At 27.0% G+C, this 21,132-nt stretch overlaps 3 protein-coding genes across 4 annotated transcripts; 2 read left to right on the forward strand and 1 right to left on the reverse strand.

Annotated features, from left to right (window-relative positions):
- The first annotated feature begins 505 nt into the window (after window positions 1–505).
- Window positions 506–9,079, forward strand: LOC107170343 (phospholipid phosphatase 3-like). The gene is made up of 7 exons (XM_015520435.2): window positions 506–754; window positions 6,015–6,121; window positions 6,254–6,402; window positions 7,227–7,471; window positions 7,584–7,641; window positions 7,732–7,896; window positions 8,951–9,079. The coding sequence occupies exons 2-7, from the start codon at window positions 6,073–6,075 to the stop codon at window positions 8,999–9,001; spliced, it is 717 nt and encodes a 238-aa protein (XP_015375921.2). The 5' UTR covers window positions 506–754; window positions 6,015–6,072; the 3' UTR covers window positions 9,002–9,079.
- On the reverse strand, window positions 8,999–13,340 carry LOC107170344 (dual specificity protein phosphatase 3). Of its 2 annotated transcripts, none has more exons than XM_089225086.1 (4): window positions 12,710–13,340; window positions 9,612–9,833; window positions 9,322–9,545; window positions 8,999–9,254 (listed from the first exon to the last, which is right to left on the reverse strand). In XM_089225086.1, the coding sequence occupies exons 2-4, from the start codon at window positions 9,773–9,775 to the stop codon at window positions 9,055–9,057; spliced, it is 588 nt and encodes a 195-aa protein (XP_089081212.1). In that variant the 5' UTR covers window positions 9,776–9,833; window positions 12,710–13,340; the 3' UTR covers window positions 8,999–9,054. The 2 variants fall into 2 exon arrangements, with proteins under 2 accessions (XP_089081212.1, XP_015375923.1); XM_015520437.2 differs by having other exon boundaries at window positions 12,714–13,338.
- A 409-nt stretch (window positions 13,341–13,749) lies between these two features.
- PIG-O (phosphatidylinositol glycan anchor biosynthesis class O) lies at window positions 13,750–18,071 on the forward strand. The gene is made up of 6 exons (XM_015520434.2): window positions 13,750–14,657; window positions 14,742–14,818; window positions 14,892–16,520; window positions 16,711–16,928; window positions 17,194–17,373; window positions 17,465–18,071. The coding sequence occupies exons 1-6, from the start codon at window positions 13,924–13,926 to the stop codon at window positions 17,663–17,665; spliced, it is 3,039 nt and encodes a 1,012-aa protein (XP_015375920.1). The 5' UTR covers window positions 13,750–13,923; the 3' UTR covers window positions 17,666–18,071.
- The last annotated feature ends 3,061 nt before the right edge of the window (window positions 18,072–21,132 follow it).

The raw sequence follows: 21,132 nt of genomic DNA on the forward strand, positions 1-21,132 counted from the left end.
AAATAGTTGCAAATTTTTTACTCATATTCGGTATTTATTTGACAATATGGGGGGGGGGGGTAACTTCATACACGCAAACGAGAGCAGTAACCGCGGCACATATATTAGCAGGGCAATGTAAACATTCCTATGAAACTGCCACTGAAGTATTTTAAGAATTAAATGCAAGTATGCAGAATGTAAACTAAGTAATAGAAATATAACCACAGAATCGATAAAACTTCATGTATTATATGTGAATACTGAATATATGATATAATAACTACATATATATATATAGTCGAATCTTAAATGTGTGTTTAAAATAATAATGTAAATGTTTATTAGTCTAGGAGAAAAATGCGTGCCGGTGGTCGCACCTATCTGTCAGTGGTGGTGGCCCAGACGCACAGAGAGAGAAAAAATGTGTTCATCAGCTATATTTAGTTGCATATAAATAAAATATTGTATATATTAAATACACATATTGTGTGTATAAACACTATATTAACAGACAACAGTTTAACCTCAATCTCGAGGTTACCTAGATTCTAGAGCTGTGTTTCTTAAACTATTTCCGAGGAACCCCAGGGTTCCACAAATTCAAATGTTTTTTTTCCAAATATTCAAAAAAGTTACGTTGAAAAATCTTTAAAAATGTGTGTTGGACGAGCACTTTTATATCAATTTGTACTGATGGAGCTGCTAATATGACTGCAGGCAGGCATGCAGGATTAGTCACGAAAATGATAAACAAATCTTACTCCAGATATTGGTAAGATATGCAGTCAGATTCAAACTCATCCATCACATTAAGATTTATGCGCTAATTTTAATAATATATAATTGAATCAAATATTAGGCATTAAATAATTTTATTATTTTTCATTATTAGTTTTATCGTATATTTCCTGCAATAAAATTCAGACATTATGTTATATTTTAATGTTTTGATACTTCCTAAATAAATAATTTTATTACATTTTGCTGTATTTAGTATATTAGATGTATTAATAGTATTATTATTGTTGCCGTTCATTGTTATGTTTAGTGGTAAGGGTAACTTATTTTTTTGAAGATAATTTTTGTAGGGGTTCCGCCTAAAAACATATTATTGTTTGGTGTTCCGTGATACCAAAAAGTTTAAGAACACTGCTCTAGAGTATGAGGATTATCATTCAAGTTTTATTCATTCCCAAACCCATCCCCCATCGGCGCGCAGCGTGTCTACGGCCTATAAAATACGTTATCGGTGAGTGGCGTACGCAGTGGAAGTGTTCTAGGTCTCTGACCCCTCACCCCCCTAAAATTTCTTCATTTTACAAAAAAAAATGTATAAACTACCATTTTCAATACACTGTGTCGATCAATTGTTGATAATTTTTAATATACATATAAAATAAAAAAAATTGTTATAACTAATAATATATAAAAACTGTTAGGTAAAAAATAATATAAATTATTTACATATGGACCGCTGCTTCCCTAACGATATATACAAACTGCAAGTTTATTAACTTTCAAGTGAACTATAGATTCTGGAAGATATTCATACCTATAGTATATCTGATAGGGACTACCCCGAAGAGCATATTAAGGGGTCGTGACAACCCCTCATAATTAAAAAACATTTTTTACAGTTATACCCATAGGCCTGTACACATGGTCACACATATAATATATAATATGATTAAATATATAAGTTTAAAGATTTAAAATATGAGAACAAAAATTGTATTTATTGAGAAAATACTCATTCCAAGCTTAAGAGGCAAATTATGGCAATTGTTGTCGCCATCTTACAAGTACGAAACATACCATATTTGCGCTCATAAGATGACTTTTAGCTTCTTTAGTTGAAAAATGAAAGTGAATCAACCAACTATGAAACTTGATGGTAATAAATTATCTATGTTTTATTGAAAAAAAATTTGTTTTTCCCAATGGTTACGATACTGAGAGTTATCTAAGTGAAAAAAAAAATACTTAATTCTGAAAAAGACATTTAGGGTGATACAGAAATAACAAAATGATTTTAAAAAATGACATTATTAAAAGAATGAAGAACCTCTATAATGAATCGAAATATATGTTATAAAATGTTCTATTATATAGTATAGGTACCTACTTATATATTATGAATTATGATAATTATTCATGTTCATTTTTTAAAATATTGATTAATAATATTTAATATATTAAATTATATATATATATATATTAGTATATTACTTATTAAAATTAGTAGGCCGTTGTTCATTGATTGCGTTGTTACAATTTTAATATGTCCAGTTTTAAAAACACTTAATTAAATAATTAAACAATTAGGTTAAGGTTAAGTTAGATAAAATAATATATATTTAATAATTTTAAGAAGATATATTTTTCTAATAATTGTTTTTATCCTAAGATAAAAAAAACCTAGCAAAAATCATAAAACAAAAGTGTACAGACAGCCACTTAAAATCAAAAATTATGAGATTGTTCTAGAAAGAAGAAATCTTATTTATTTTTTATTAATTAAGCATCAACTACACAGGCTTTTTACAAAAATTTTACATTTTTTTTATTATTATTCATTAGTTTTAGTAATAAATTATCAATTTCATATTAACCATCATTACCACGCACAGATATTACTATTAATTGTGGATGTGTTAAGAGGACGTCGCACCTGTTTGTGTTGTTTCCGTCTTACTCAGTTACACATGTACTATACATTACATATATAGCAAATAGTCGTTTATTAGTTTCAATAGTCTACTGTTAGTTTTGATATTAGACTGAATTGACCCACTATTAAACTTTTAGGTAAGAACATTATCTGTGTTCGATCGTTGGTTTTTTATTATATTTTAATTTTGATTTATGTATTATGAGTAAAGTATAAATATTTGAAAACGTACATAACTCATTTAAAAATTAAAATATCATAAAAATCAAACGAGAGAACACAGATAATCTTCTTTCCTAAATGTTTGGTAATGGGTCAATTCAGTCTAATATCAAAACTAACAACACACTTACTATTGAAACTAGTGGTGAAAATTTGCTATGTAGTATATTTTTGTAAAATGTGTTTCAGGGGAATTTACGGAAGTGTAATACAGTAGCAAAATAATTTTAGGGGAATTTACAAAAATTGTAATACGGTAGCAAAATGTTTTAGAGGAATTTGCTATTTCATCTTTTAGTGAAGCTTACATTTGGCCATAATACAATACCTATTGTAATGTTTTTTATAGACATTAGATCCAGTGTTTTTTTTTACTAATAAATTATTTCATTATTCTAGTATTTTATGTAAGATCATGAATACCTACAACATATTAATTTATATTGAATTATTTTCCGAGATTTTTTTAAGAAGACAGTAATTATACTGGTACATTAGTACCTACATCAAGTTGCTAAATTTACATATTTGGCAACAAAACTGCTGATTTCATGGTATCCGCAATTTCAACATTCTGACGTAACATGCGTACTAGGGGTTTTATCGATTCCGCCGTTTTAATATCAATTCCGCCGGCTATCGACTCCGCCGAGCTTTTTTATTTATTGATTCCGCCGGCTATCGATTCCGCCGAACTTTTTTATTTATTGATTCCGCCGGCTATCGATTCCGCCGACTATGTATTTTTAAATCAATTTTTTTAAAGTTTAAATATAAATATTTCAAAAAATAATTCAAACATTTTTGTAAGTAAAATGTATTAAAATAGTAAAATAATGATATAAAATTTATTTAGTTAACGCCAAAAAAGCAAAAATAATATAATTTAGTACAAATAAAATAAATAGGTAATAGTAAATAATAATCAAATGTTCTACAATTTATTTTAAAAACGCCAAAAATGCAAAAATTATTTAGTAAAATAAAATAAATAATAGTAAATAATAATTAAAATGTAATAATGATATTAATTGATTTATTTTTCAGAATAGTGCTTAGATGCTTAGATTATGAATATGTTAGGGGAGATTAAGACGTTTAGTATAGTTGGAGAATTCAAAATTCAAGTTATATATTTAGGTAATGCTCTAAGACTACGAGTGTTTTTACGAGTGAATTGAAAATTAATTGTATATTAATTTAAGCCTTTTATATTTTGTTTTCATTAAAATAAATAATTTACAAATATTAACCGGCGGAATCAATAAAAAGAAAACTTCGGCGGAGTCGATAGCCGGCGGAATCAATAGATTTTTCACAGGTAAAAAGGTCATTTCGGCGCAATCGATATACGCCCGCGTACTAATGTAATAATCATAGTCCATAGACATACCTATTATTCTAGTGATAACGTTAATCAATTATTTATATGTCTAGGGTAATAATACATTTTAAAAATTCTAATACCTACCCGGGAGGTCAGGAATAACATTATTTTTAAATTACAGTCACAATTACTCGAAGTTAAAAGGGGATAAAAATTTGCGACGAAATATATTGTGTTATTGGAGATACCTGACTCAAATATTATATCAAAATCAAGTTTTAGAGAAGTAAAAAAATTTCGAGTTGTCAACATTGTCAAGTTTTTCGAATTATCGAGTTTTCACAACTAGACCAAATAACAAAATATAATCGTAATTCATCGTTTAAGCTGGTATTTCATTCCAATTCGCACTTGAAATATCTATAAAAAACGAAACTGTGTTTATTTTATATTTTTGGTTACGAATGTTACGATATGAACTCAGAACTACTTATGTAAAACATCGCATTACATTTTTAATCCTCGCCTAAAAAAATAAAAATATGTACATAACAATATTTAACTATAAAATAATTTGTATATTTTCGAGGTTTTGACTTTAAATGTTTATAAAAATAAATCATGACTAGGTATATATCGCCCATTGTCCTTTCTGCTATTATTATAACTTATATGAATGAATAATTTTGTATCACATTTTAGAGTACCTACCTAATGTTGAAAGTAATTATATAAATAGCTTAAAACGAGTCAACATATCTTGAAAACTGTATTATTTATAGAAAATGATTAAATTATCTATTGATCTATTGACTATTATGGTTATTCGTTTTTAAATTACAATAAAATACGAAAATTGTTAGATGACATTTTCAATACATCGAAAAAAAATTGTTTTAGGTATTTTTTCTGATGTAGAAAAAATTTAAACTTCGTGAGCTTAAACGCTTATAAAATTATTATGATTTTTCGATTAACTTTTTTTAGTACAATTTTTTTATGAATTTCTAACGCAAAATATTTTGTAAATTTTCGTGATTTTGACAAAATTCAAACTTCAAACGCTCTAAAAATAATACTGTGGATTTAAACTTGATTTTTCTAACTAAGATTTATTAAAGGTGATTAAAAAAACTTATAAAAATCGAGATCACCTTATGCCTATAATTAGTTCAAAAAGGCTTGGTACTCAAACAATATGAATACTTTTTAAAGCGTTGGTATTTATTGCTTACTAAGCCGGGTCATCTATATTATTATAGTTTCCAAGACGAAGGTAGATACTTAAATTAGGATGGTCAGTGGTCACTATACTTTCGTAGTTTCGTTATTGTTGAATTATGTTAAAACACAGTTTTTAGAAATTACAGATATTGATTGTTTTACAACATGTTTTATCATCTACCTCCTCAGTATTTATTATAAATCTAACCATAAAAAATTGGTTAAGCTTTTCCTAGTTTGCAAGACGGAGAAACAAATATTTAAGTGGAAGTCACCCTAATAATTAATTTTTATTTTTTAATGAATTTCTTCAATGATTTTTATTTTTAAAGCAACTTAACTTAAGTAATTTTATCATACAAAATATAATGTAAACAGTCTGGAATATACAGATACAGTGTTAAATATATCTTATAGTTTTAATGGTATTTTAATATTTAGTAGGTATATCAAAACCAGCATAATATGCATAATGATAAAAGAAAGGAAGGGATAGAGGCATATTAATTTAATCTGATTTATCAGGGCCATATTAATATGGATTATTTACATATGAAAAAAGGGTTCATTCAGTGTTTTTATTTTCAGAAGACACTATGCAATACCAGTAATCCCTAGACTAATAAATTTACCATATTATAATATAATGGATTTATATAAAGATATTATTTTTGAAGTATTTTTAATTTCTATAAGTAAGATATTAAATGTTTTAATTACTTTTATAACAATTTTAAAATTAATAAATATATTTTAACCATGGTGATTTTTAATAATACAGTTAATATTGACGAAAGTAATTTATACGTTTAATTTTTTGTTAATAGTTGGGTTATTGGTTATGGTAACATCATCTCTTGAACCTATTTCTAAAGGCTTTTTTTGTGATGACGAGACAATTAAATACCCATACAAGACATCAACTGTTGGGAAATCATTCTTATGTCTGTTTTATCTTTTTCTACCAAATGTTTCGGTAAATATTTTATAAATTTTATGCAATTTAAATTTTTTAAATTAATTCATTATTTTTGATGTTATAGAATCTTTATTAAGACATAAGATAATAATAATATGTAGTTATTATAATGGAATTATTGTAGTTAACCATTCATCTTAAACTTCACTAAAAATCCTATATCAATGAAACTATTATTTTTATTTTTACTAATTTAAATATGTTTATTTTTTTCATAGATATTTCTACAAAATAGTATTAGACTACATTATTACAATTTTATATATTTTTATTCTTAGTTTTAAATTTAACACTTTAATATTCTTTCCGTTAAATACCATTAGAATCAGTGGCAGCGTGATAGGGTGTTTCATGAGGCAATTGCCTCACACCGATTAGGTGGTGGTACTTCCTTGAATGGATATTAAAATACACATATTATGGTCAAGTGGTCAACTAATACTATTTATACTAATTATATAATAATTAGGATAATTTGTACCTCACGCGTGGTTACTGGAAATACACTATGTGTAGCGTGTACAATAACGTGGTATCGTGGTAACTGCACAAAACTGGAAACACTATAAAGTTGTATTGTTATTATTTATTAATATATTATAAAATATAAGTTATGAAGCGTCTGTGTGATAATATTTAGGTGGTGGTGGTCGAGCATCTATACTTGCTTCATGAAATAAAATAGTTCACGCCGCCACTGATTAGAATAAAACAGTACAGCCAATTCAATATCAACATTTAAATCACGTCCAATTATATTTTTATTCAATACTAAATTTAGTATTTCAACATTATTATTCATGAGTATTTTTGAATTTTAGATAAGTTTGAAGTATTACTGGACCATGCATAAAAACATAAAAAGCCTATATGTGATTATAATTTATTTCTGGTTGGGTTCTGGATTAGCACAAATTACAGTAAATCTGGGAAAATATTACACTGGACGTTTAAGACCTCACTTTTTTTATGCATGTAAACCAAGTATTGATTGTACATCACAAATTCAATACATTTCAGAATACACATGCACAAATCCAGAAGTATCTATATCAAATGATTCAAGGTAGATTATTTGAACTATTTAAGAAAATTATTTTACTTTATAGCAAAAAAAAATAAATATATATATTTATTTAACTGAATATTTCTATTATGCATATATAAAATTATTTCAGGGCATCTTTTCCATCAGGCCATGCATGTTTAGCATTCTATTCAACAGTTTACACAATTGTAAGTGTATTAGAGAATATAATGAGTAAAATAACTTAGATAACATAATATTTGTAACAAATGAATTAATTATTTGGTCATGTTTAAAAGTTGTACCTACACAATTATAAGAAGAGTGTAGCTTGGATTATTATTCAATTCACATTATTTATATCTGCATGGTATACAGCTTTAACTAGAGTCACTGATAACATGCATCATTGTACTGATGTAATAGCTGGTTCAATTATTGGTACATCATTTGCTATTTTAATGGTAAATAAAATAATATATTGTATTATTATTATTATTACTATTATTGCATATTATATCAGGGTGATTTTTTAAGCATGCTCGCCCCATTTTTATGCTTAAATTATGCATATATTCAAATTTTGATTTTTGGAATATTTAAGTGTAGTTAAAGGCGATATTTTTGAGTACTTAGATTTTTCACAACTTTTAAGGAGTATCCTGTAGCGATACCAACTTTGGTTTTTCAAATGACAACCTATATGTTTTAAAGCAAAATGTGATTCAGATAATTTTTCTGAAAATTTTGACATATTGCAATCAAAATTCGAACGAAAACTTCCAGAGTTATTCTACTTGAAATACTAAGGAATAAGGATAAAAGTCTAATACTTAAATGCCTACGTTGTAAATGGATACGATTATTATAATTCGGTATACAATATAAAAATAAAATATTTGTTAATAATCACTACTTATTACTAAATGGCCAAATATTGCATCTGACAATTTTCAAAAGAAAAGAAAATATGAATAAAATAATATCCTTTTTATTTTCTCCATGTTACCTATACCTTATAGGCAACGTTAATATTTGTATAGCATAGGTATACCTACTTATAATAAAATACCGAACAATAGTGTACAATAGCACAAATGCGAAATATGTACGTGTATCCATTTACAACGTAGGCATTTAAGTATTAGACTTTTATCCTTATTCCTTAGTATTTCAAGTAGAATAACTCTGGAAGTTTTCGTTCGAATTTTGATTGCAATATGTCAAAATTTTCAGAAAAATTATCTGAATCACATTTTGCTTTAAAACATATAGGTTGTCATTTGAAAAACCAAAGTTGGTATCGCTACAGGATACTCCTTAAAAGTTGTGAAAAATCTAAGTACTCAAAAATATCGCCTTTAACTACACTTAAATATTCCAAAAATCAAAATTTGAATATATGCATAATTTAAGCATAAAAATGGGGCGAGCATGCTTAAAAAATCACCCTGTATATAACTATCAAAGTATTTACTCAATGTGAAAAATTAATCAAACAAGTTTTATTTTAAATAGATGTATGAAGTGAAGACACGGATATCTCTAGAAAATGATAATGCAGACTGACATGTATATAATTCAATATAATTTCTTTTTATCATATGTTTACAGCACCAATATTAAATATTATTATTATGCACTCTATCATTTTCAAGTTGAGCTAGTTGCTTAAGAAATCCATCATTAGGTCGTATATCTCTTGCTTTTTTTACTTTTTCTACTGCTTCCTTAGCTCTTAATCCTTTTTTTATCATTAAATAAGCAATTGTAATTGTTGCAGACCTTGAAATACCCATTATGCAATGAACCAAAACTTTACCTACAAATACAAAGCATATGGGTTTTTAGTTTTTTACCCATTTTAGTAATAATTAATTAATACTAACCTTTTTGTGATAGTGCATCATCTATAAAATTTGATACGCTATCAAAATATTCATTTATTGCAACATTAGGATCATCACACAAAGCCAAACCCATGTAATGAATATTAAATGGACGATAAAACTGTTCATTTGTATCAACCATACCAAACCCAATGCCTTGAGCTGCATTCACGACATGTGTGATACCCAGTGATAGTAATAAATTAATATTTTTTGCGGTGTTCCTATAAAAAAAATTCCAAGACTTAATATGTTAAAATAGTTACTTTATTAAATGTATTTACACTTACCAATCTCCAACATAAATATTTGGACAAATTTCATTATAATCACTTGTTGATATATATTTTTTTTTAGGAGGAGGTTGGGTACGTAAAAGAACAGCTTGTAGGTCCTCAAAAGTAACTTCTTTTATTGGATCTTTTTTACGAAACTTTGCTAGTAAATATTCCATTTTTGACAGCAAAATATTTTATTATAATATATTAAAACCAATTGACAATAGAAATTACCTATAAAATAAAAACTATCTTTAAAAATGAAAAATTATTTATTTTATACACATGTATAACATTGTTTATTTGTGTGTATTATTTTTCCGTCATATATTTCTACATCAAACATTACTTGTAAAATATTATCATCATAAAAAATAATTTATGTTGAAGTAAAATATATAGGAATATAGTTTGTATCTAGGTAATTATATCTTTTGTTAAATTTAATAGTTATTATATAGTTATATTTTTTTAATGATCAATTTGCTCTTCAACAAGTTGAACAACTAATTAGTTCTTAAATATAATAATAGTACAAAATACAAATGCATATAGAAATATAGAATATAGATATAAAGTACCAAGTTAATTCCTAACCAGACTATTATTATATACAAACATACAGTTGTGCAACGTCATAAAAATGTTATTATAATTTATAAATTATAAAACTACACCAAAAAAAGAATTGCACATTATTATTATACATAATTATTTGAAAGTAGTAGATAATTTGATTTCAGTAAACCTTTGAACCAAAAAATTGATTTAACATTAATAAGTTGATGTTACAACAGCAATTTAGTTTATACTTGCTATACTTATTTTAGTTATTATCTAAATCAGTTTTTTTTAATTTTAATTAAATCTGTCAAGTGGAACTATTGAATACCTCCACAATTTGTAATTTTTTAATATTTTAAGCTGTTATAAAAAATTACTTATTGTACAAATATTGAGGGGATGTCAGCGCAATCTCTCAGACCCAATTTGATTAATCTTAAGAGTAAAATCTCCTACTACAAAAATTATAGAGGATAATATTTTTGAGGGAAGGTATGACATATCAGTTTTAAATTTTATCATTATTTGACTTTCAAAATCATATTAAAAAATTGTGTTTTGTCAATGTTGGGAGAGAAAACAGAGTGCTGATATCCTGTAATTATGCATTAAAAAAAAAATTCTATCCTATAAGATTATTTAAAAACAAAATACATATACCAAAAGATTCATTTAACGTAAGACATTCATTATAATTAATGTTTTTTACATAGTTTAAAGTCGTAACAAAACTTTTTTATTTAAATTATTTTTATCATTATAATTTTATAAAGTTTCTGGTTTTTACATTTACAACTGCTATGGATTGGTGTCCCGCATTGCTTAGTTTAGGGTCAACTAGGTAATTAATATGTAGATACCACCTGGGTGAGCCACCATGCTAAGGGGATGGTTATTGAATATAATAATAATAATAGATTAAAGGATGCATAAAAATGTGGGATAATAATTAAGAATCATTAAAGGAAAGCGATTCATGGAAATAGATTAACATCATAAAAAACTGTAAGGGTAGTATGAAGCAAACGGATATGACGGGTATAGATAGGCGTTGCATATACACAGGTCGCGGGATCACATATTACTAATAGAAAAGAGTTCCAAGAAATGATGGTCAAAATAATGAATATTTTGACATAATAATTAAATAGTAGTAATATAACAATCGATAATGCAACCACACACGACGCATATTTGCATACATACGTGGGTAGAAGGATTTCCGTAGGGAGTAGATGATTACCAGCTCCATGGAAACATAAATGATATTGCTTAGGCTATGGTGAGTAGAGGGTATATATAAGAGACCCCCCCCCCCCAAACAGACTGCATTCAGACGTGATTTGACTAAGAGTAGAATAGCACTTTCACACTAGTCTGTTTTCTGTTTTAAATAATTTAAACTTAGAATAATTTGTGTAGTATAAAATTTTGGACTTAAATATAAACGAGTCAAATTGAATATTTTCTAGACACTTAGAACTATTAATAAAAACAGGATGATTCACCAAACATGGTCAACTCTATTTCACCCTTAAAAATTGAACTTAAATATACCTACTCAGTTTTTTTTTTTATTCTTGCAGTTAATGATACTTCTTATGGAATGTATTGACGCTACACGAATTTATGTTTTTCAAATGAGAACCCTTTTTTGGGCAGTTAATTATTTACAAGATAATTTTGATATATTAGAATCGAAATTGGAATGAGTAGACTTAAAGTTATTTAACTTAGTAAATTAAGTCCATGATAATGAGTTTGGAAAATATGGGTCTTATAGTAACTTAAAAATGTTTGGGGTTAATATTAATTTATCAACATTAACAATTTGTAAAAAGAATTAATGTGTAATAAATACTATATCCAATATAACATCTGTTTTATACTTATGTAAAACAACTTTTAAGGACTACTATCCTTAGAATAGAAAAAATTACATGCTAAATAATTTACCAAAAAAAAAGGTTCTTATTTCAAAAATAGAAAATTTGGATCATCACAGGACATCCCTTAAGAAGCACAAAACAATTTAAGAATTTGAAAAATGATCTGAGTATATTTTAAATTTCTAGAAAACGCAATTTAAATAATGCTATTTTAGTTCAATTAATTATACCTAATCAAAAATAATTTATTTAGAATTTTGATCAGCTTCATGAATCAAGTTTATAAAATCACTAATTAAATTAATGTATATTTAAAAAGTTTAATGTATAAACTAGAAGAAGATTGGTACAAATTACTGATAATTGCCTGTGTACAAACTTACATTTATTTTAACTTAACCACATAAATGTAAACATTACTGATTACTTTTCATTCATATACCTCACAATAAAAAATAACTAATGTAAACTTCATAATGAAAGTATATACCATAAGCAGTACCTACAGTAAAATAATTAATAATTAGACAAATATCTTATTCTAGAAAGCCTTGATGTATAATACCATTATTATAATTCATGACTCTCTAGCTTACTCTAAAAAGAAATATTATTTTATAAAAATGTTTATGTCTATTAAAGCAAAATGTAAGGTACCTACTCTGTAAGTTGTTTGTTTATGACTCGTAACAATAACATAGTGAATTTTGAAACTGAACGATTTTTTTTTGTATTAAAATATTTCTTCAGATGAATAAACATGCAAACGTTTTAGATAACACTATAATGGTCGATGATTAATATGGATATTTTTTACGGCATTAATCACAATATTGGTCAACCGGTATGAGAAAATGTAGTTGCTGTGGTCAGCCAGAAATGATTGAAAATAATGGATTACGTAGGTGTTTATTGTACATGGGGATACACAAGAGAGTCGAGTTATTTTGCTTTTAATTAACATAAATTCTGAGCAGCATGACGAACCATCGAATGAATATTTTGTAGAGCTTTCTGTCACAAACTATCGCACACGCAAATTAACGTAGTTTGATGTCATAACTCATAATTAAATTGTTTTTATCCTCGTTCAAAGAAAAAATGAACTGTACTCGACCAGCAGCGGCAGGCGGAAGCCGCTGCAGATAAGTTTGCACTTAAGAATTAGAAGATAGCAGTCGCCAGTCTGCACTTCAAACTTCAGTCAGCTCGCAAGTTCGTACCGTTCATGCCGTTCATGGTTGATAAAAAGCAAAAAAAGTAAATAGAAATCATGCTTATATTTTTATGGATAAGGCAGGATTCGATACATGATTGGTGAGCCGCGGTGGTCGAGGTCCAAGCACAGAATAGATTACATTGTTATCTATAACCGTTTACCACGGTTACAGTTAGTTTTCAATAAAATAGATAAAATTCTATGATGTGGTACCATAAAGCTGTAATATATTATAGTGTATATTATATGCTTTTGGTAATGGTAAAATCCAAAAAGGGACACACACACACACATAAGATATTATGAATTAGATAAGTATATATATGAGGACGTTTTACCGATACGGCGATACAGCAACGAGTTAAGAGATATGCCATCTTATGGATGATGAGCGTTGAAAATTACTAAAGGACGCATTTACCAAGACATCCAGTTCAAGATGTGAATTACCTACAGTTTTATCGTTTTAATAGTAATAAAAACAAATATTAAAAATATTCATAATGTTTAGTACTAGATAGTATTTAATCACAGAATTATGAGTGCAATAATTCTAGTCATGACTGCAGTGATACAATTACAATCGTAGTAATAATAAATATTTTCTAGTTTTTTTTTTTATATTAAGACAAAAAAAAAAAAAAACGACACAATGTGTCTGGTGCTCAAGTACATGTTTATACTCTTATGGCTTATATACACTTTCGTCTCCATTATACTTCTATTCAGCAAGGGACTATTACTGCACAGAGATGTGTTGCCAAACAAGTCCATTTGCGAAACTGATGTCGGATCTCTTCAAGAGTTGACACAGAACTGCACAAAAACCGATACTAAAGTAGTGATAATAATTATTGATGCATTACGCTATGATTTTGTCTTTAATTCAAAACAGGACATGCCATATACAAACAAGATCACAGTGTTCAGGGATATATTGGCCAGCTATCCAAAACAGTCAAGATTATACAAGTTCATTGCTGATCCCCCAACCACGACTATGCAAAGATTGACTGCTCTCACTACTGGAAGTTTGCCTACTTTTATAGATGTTGGTTCAAATTTTGCAACTGAAGAATTATTGGAAGATAATGTTATTGATCAATTAGTGAATAATGGAAAAAAAGTTGTGTTCATGGGAGATGATACATGGGCAAATTTGTTTCCAAAAAGATTTTACAGAAATTATACATACCCAAGTTTCAATGTTTGGGATTTGGATACTGTTGATGAAGGAATCAAGAAAAACTTATATCCCGAAATTGTAAGAGATGATTGGGACGTGTTAATTGCTCATTTTTTAGGAGTTGACCATTGTGGTCATAGATATGGACCTAATCACAAAGAAATGGAAAGGAAGCTTAATGAAATAAATGTAGTTTTGAGGTAAGAAGTATTCTTAGATCTAATTGACTTCTCTATTACTGCTTACCTGGGTTAGATATATTAATATATTATTTTAAATTTTAGAGATATATTAAAAGAAATTCTTGGTCGTGAAAATATCATGCTTTTTGTATTTGGTGATCATGGAATGACATCAAATGGTAAGTAAATATATGATTTTTTCATCAAAATTAATGTTATTTAATATTTATTAAAATTACTGTGTGTTGTCAGGTGATCATGGGGGAGAATCTGAAAATGAATTAACATCTGCACTTTTTGTTTTGTCATCATCTCAAGAATTACAACCAAAAACAGAAATTGATGTTAAACAAGTTGATTTAGTACCTACTATATCAACATTAATGGGTGTTCCTATTCCATTCTCAAATATTGGCTCTCTTATTAAATCAGCTTTACCACAAAACTATCATTTAGTCAATAGTATATGGAGAAATGCTAAACAGATAAATGATTATCTTACAACTTACTCATTACAAAATGACGAGCTTAATGATAAGCATATTCATTTTATTAAAGATACATTCAAAATGTTAGATATTCAACATAACACTTTTGTGAAAAGTTGTGAAAATTTTATGCAATTAAGTAGAAGAGCTTGTGAAGAAGTTTGGATACGTTTTGATGAAAGTTCTATTTATAAGGGTTTAGTCCTAATGTTTGTATCATTATATTTCAGTTTCTTACTTGTTGGCTCATCTGCCTTAGATCATTATGATAAAATTACTGGAAAGCAAGTGCTCATTATATTTTCCATAGTTGTTCCATTGAATTTAATTGCATTTCTATTTTATTTTTATAAGATGATTCATATTACTATAGTATTTTTTGTTACCGGATTTATAGGTACTATTTTTCTTGCTTTATTTTGTATAGCTTGTTGGTCATCATTAACTCAAGATTTTCTTAATACAAATAAACCTGATAAAATATTAATACGTATATTTACTGTATTAACTACTCTTGGATTTTTTTCTAATAGTTATATCATTGAGGAATCGTATGTGTTGCATACATCATTTGTTCTTTTACTATGGTATCTAGTTGTCAGATTTAAATTAGAAAACAGAAAAACATGGTTTCGTAATAAAATAAAACCTAAAAACTTTTCACTTAAACATTGGGTCACATCATTAAACTGCAAAGTTGTGTGGTGTTCAATTCTGTTGTGCATTATATTACGTTATTCTCATTCATTTTGGAAATGCCGTGAAGAACAAGGATGGTGTTTTGAAGATGGAGCTCAAACCAAAACTGGAAATTCAATTATTTCAATAATTCTTATAGTAGTTTCTGTTACTGTTGTACATAAGTCATTGAAATGTTCTGGAAACCTAACTGGATGTTCTTTAAATGTTTATTTGTCTTCAATTTTGCCAAGAATATTTACTGTACTGTTGTCTGTCCATTGGATATTTGATTCTTCATTTCAACGTCTCAAACATACCATACCATATGTGGCTTACATACCTAATGTTATCATATTATTAACTGTAGTATTAGTAATAACATTATTTTTAAGCCCATTGCTTGTACACTATGTGGACTTACAAGAAGGAAAAGCTAATAATCAATCAGAGAATTTTTATCAACTGGTTCTCAGAATAGCAAAAAATATTGTGAAAATGCAGTTAGGTCCACATATTCAAGGTTATCCTATAGTATACGGACTTGCCACAGTTTACAGCTCAACATTTCTGATATTTTCCATATTGTTATGTATTTTTGGAGGATTGCTATTTGGATATGTATATGCAGCGTCAGTTATTATCATGATAATTTCCATCTGGATAATGGCCATGATTGTTTCGGTCATAAGGCATAATCAATGTACCAAAATCAGTTAGTGTTTATGTGTTATTTTTTACAAATTGTTCATTATGCATATATATTTATATATAATATTTTTAAGTTACCAAATGCACAATGAAAATTAAATTTATTTACTACATAGTAGCAATTATGAACATTTTGTTGGTATATGATAATTAATATATAACTGTGTACAAATAATTTGTAATTATTTTTATAGATGAATTATATACTGTAAGCTGGTTGTATATTTTGCTGTGGACTTTATCATCATCATACTGGTTCTATGGTACTGGACATAATTCTTCTTTTCCTGCAATACATTGGAATGCAGCATTTGTGTTACAATCAAATATAGAAAATAATACATGGCTTCCTGGATTTTTTATTTTAGCGAACACATTTTTTTCACATGCCGTTCATGCATTTTTATTGCCGGTAATTTATAGAAAAATAATAAAAGTTTGATTTGTTTTGTATATTATTTTTTTAAATATAAATTTTTCACTTTAAATATATAGATATAGTTTCCCACAGTCAGAAATAAGAGTGCATTTAAGAATTTTATTTTCTTAATATTTTAACTTTTAACACAGTTTTCATGAATAAATAATTTTAAGCTAAAAAAACTTTACAATAACCAATCAAAATATTTATTCAAAAGTTTATTATATTTGACTTTATGTAACGTTTTTGATTATAGCTTCTATTAATATGTCCATTTGCTATTCATGGTGCTTGGTCAGGAAAATCATTGCCTCCCAAAGATGAAGATGAACAAACAATGGCTAGAGGTGAATTATTACTAGCTGAAAAATCAAGACAAATGATACATGGTGCATTTGATTTAACTGCTAAATATATTCTCGCTAATTGTTTTAGGGTAATTATTAAATACTTATTAGCTACTTAAATTTTTAATGTTTGTTCAATTAATAATTACAGAAATATATTATTATTATTTTTAATATCAGGTGGCTATGGTCATGGCAGCAGCTACCATTCATTCACGTCATTTAATGATGTGGAAAATTTTTGCTCCAAAATTGATATTTGAAGGGATAGCACTATTTATAACATTGCCTTTTTCTTTTTTTGGGTTTATTCTTATGTATCGTGTGACTCAACACATAAATGTGTTATTTGAAAGAATTATGTCACAACACTCAAATTAATTTTTTTTATACATTCTATGACTGTTTAATATTTAGTTTTTTGTTTTTAAATATTCAAAAAAATGTTTTTAACTTAAGTTTAAAGTTAAAATAATTTCTCAAATAATTTAAGTAAAACTTTTTAATAACTAGATTCTTTCACATGTATATTATAAACTTTATACTAAAAATAAACTAAAAGGTAATTTCATTTGTAATTTAGAACTACCAGAATCTTATCTAATATTGTAGTACTACAGTTCATAGAAGGTACCCTATATTTATAGAGCTTAACCAGCTTATCACGTTTTACATGTTTAATTTTGTTTTGACGTTTTGTATTAATTTGTATGTTTTATTTAGTTTTAATATATAAGCCATGACTGATTGTAAGTAGATATAATTAAAATCATTCTTTGAGTAGTAATGTATGCATTCTTTATTTTTATTCATTTATAAAATTGAAACTAATTTTATTCTGAAGCATTCATACCTCACTCACTAAATACAATGCTATAATAGTCATTGCTCTACGTATTGGTCTATAGCATCCTTTTTTTGTGAATGATAATCAGTTCTATTACTCTAGTTCTTTTCCTAAAACTTTTTCCAGTCTTACTATGAGCTCAAGAAATTTTTTTTTAGTTCATACAGTTTTGATTATCTCTTTTTTTCGGTTAATATTAGTTAATAATATGTTTTTCTAGATGTTCAAATCTTTACGGTTCTTCTGTATTTCCATATTTGTACAGTAAAAGAGATTTTTATTAAGAAATAATGCTTTCTAAGAGTTAAATTTAAATTTAATCCCTTTTAATGTGATAATGACACCAATATATTGTACACTGTACACATAGGTATAAATCAAGAAGATTGTATTCACAAGTTACAACACCTATTTTCTTTATTCTGTCCTAGTTAAATAATAATATGTCACTTGTGTTTGTTACACTAACTGTTTGCCTGTTAATATTGTATTTTTCTTAAATTGTTCATACTATGTCTGTAGGTGCTAATCTAACCTTGACATTTGTTATTTATACACATTAACTAAAGTATAATGAAAAGAACTGCATAAGTACATATTATTTTAAAATTGGCACATAAGTTCACGAATTTATAATTGTCTAATAATTAAAAATAAATAAATCAGTCTCAATTGATTTCAATTTATAAAGGTCAATGATATATATTTGAGTAAAATAAATATGGGATGGTATTGATGAGTTTTATTACGTGTTTTAAATGTTGCAGAGGTAGATGGTAGGTAGGTACTTATCTACCTAATTATTTTATTATTTTATAAAGTATTCTCCAATATATTGTTTTAATCAATGTATACATGTCTGTATCACCGCTTTCTATAACCGTGTTGTATAATTTAATATAAACTTCTAATATTTTATAACATAGTAGGTACCTAGCCCAAGATAGGTAAGGTTTGGCTAGAGTAACCTGTATGGTGCTGGGCGGTTATGCGTGTCTTTTGTGAGCAAAATTGTTTTCAAATATAAGACAAAAGGCGATCTTAAATCTTTAGTCATGCCAATGATTCGGAAGTTATAGAAGTTGCATATTCTTCTGTATGCTCTCGATTTATAGCTGACCAAGCTAGAAATCCGGGTTATACAAAATTGAAAATTAAAAATTCCGTTAATTTTACAAAAAAAGTGTATATTTTGTCATTTCAATTGATTTTCGCATATTTAATATTTTTTTTGAAAAACGATTTATTTCGTATTTCAAAAATCATGAAAATTTATTTATTTAGCTATTTTTTTGTTCAATAAAATCTCAAATCCTTTTAAATACTCAGACTCAAGATCAGAAAACATCATTTACCCTTAAAATTAAGTGAAGCTCTACAACCAGATCTCCAATCAAACGTCAAAATAATCAATTTCTAGGAAATCAAATTATACAACTTAATTTCAGCGTTTATTAAATGTTAAGTATATGTATATTTAAAAAAATGTAGTCTACAACTAATGGCCCAGTAGCTGATGTTTAAATACGTCCAATAAAAAAAAAATCAAATTCCAACCGATTAGGTAGGTACCTACCTAAGTGCCATATTTTAGTTTTTAAAAATAACATTTTTTTAAATTTAGGTTTTTAGATTTTTTCGTGTATATTAATAAATAAGTAATAAACTTATTAAATAAATATTTTGTTCGTATTCTAGTAAAGACCTATATGACTAAATTATTTTTATAGAAGTATAATAATATATGTTTTAATAATTTACATTGTTTGTTCTACTAAAAATTCTGTTGCCCCTGCGTTTTAAGTCTGGGTATGCATATGGATAGCTATAACTTAACATATGTAAATACCTACAAATATAAAATGTAGGTACAGCTATATAGGTACTATATTTCAGTATCAGAAAAAAAACATATGTTACTTTCCGCTTGTGATTGAAGTCTTAAGGCTTCAATAACAATATCGCGTCTACACTAGGTATATCTATAATAATGAGCACCTAGATACCTATCTACTATTGATTTAATAAATAAACCGTTGTGTTGTTACTATTGTAAAGCTAAACTATCAATTATTTTTTATACAAGAATTATAATAAATTTTTATTAATTTTAGTTATTACTAGTTAGAATTAATTTAATTACATACTTTATATTGGTAGACACCTTCGTCTTGCATAGGTATAAGATTATAACACATATGACATAGGTTAGGTTATTTTAGCACTTACTTCGATAGATAGGTACGGGTACCTACCTAGTACCCTAAAGACACATAATCGAACATCTTTTTACGTTTTTACCTATCAATCGCTAATAGCATTGACTATAAATTGATACTAATTAATGCTAACATTAATAGGACGTATGATGCTTTATAAGGTTTTATACCTACCTGTAACACAGTGGTGTCGAGTACACATTTAAGGTTGCGCACACGACTAATATAATGGGTAAAAAATTATACAGAATGTTGCTAAAGTAAGTTGATACTATAAAAAAAAGTAATCATACAATTGAGTAAAATATGTTAACAGGGCTGAAGAACATGTAACTGGGGTATACCTTGTATACCCGTGTATACCCTTTCCCCCCAAAATGTCATCCATATTTTACAAATGTTTAGAATAATTATTTATTTTTAATATCAACTTACATATTTTCAGTATCAAATAGCTTAAGTTCCAATTAAATTAACTATTGACTGTAATGTTTGATATTAAAATATTATTATAGCGTCTAACAGGGCTGTAACTTTTGAGTGGGGAGCACTTCCAAATATCTAAGAATAGAATAAGTTTTTATATTTTGAACGTAAACAATTTTAAGTGTCTGGTATTCATATTAAAAAATTTTGGATCCCAACATTTTTGTTCAGATATGGCCTTGAACTCGGTGGCGTTTAGATAAACGAGTTTCTATTATGACAGTGTATATTAATTAATAATAATTATGTTTGATCACAATCAAGGAAAAAATCCCTAACTATTTCAAATCCCAAAA

The sequence above is a fragment of the Diuraphis noxia genome, unplaced genomic scaffold (genome assembly GCF_037042655.1).
Source record: "Diuraphis noxia isolate RWA-SAM2 unplaced genomic scaffold, SU_Dnox_SAM2 contig0003, whole genome shotgun sequence".
NCBI classification, from domain to species: domain Eukaryota; kingdom Metazoa; phylum Arthropoda; class Insecta; order Hemiptera; family Aphididae; genus Diuraphis; species Diuraphis noxia.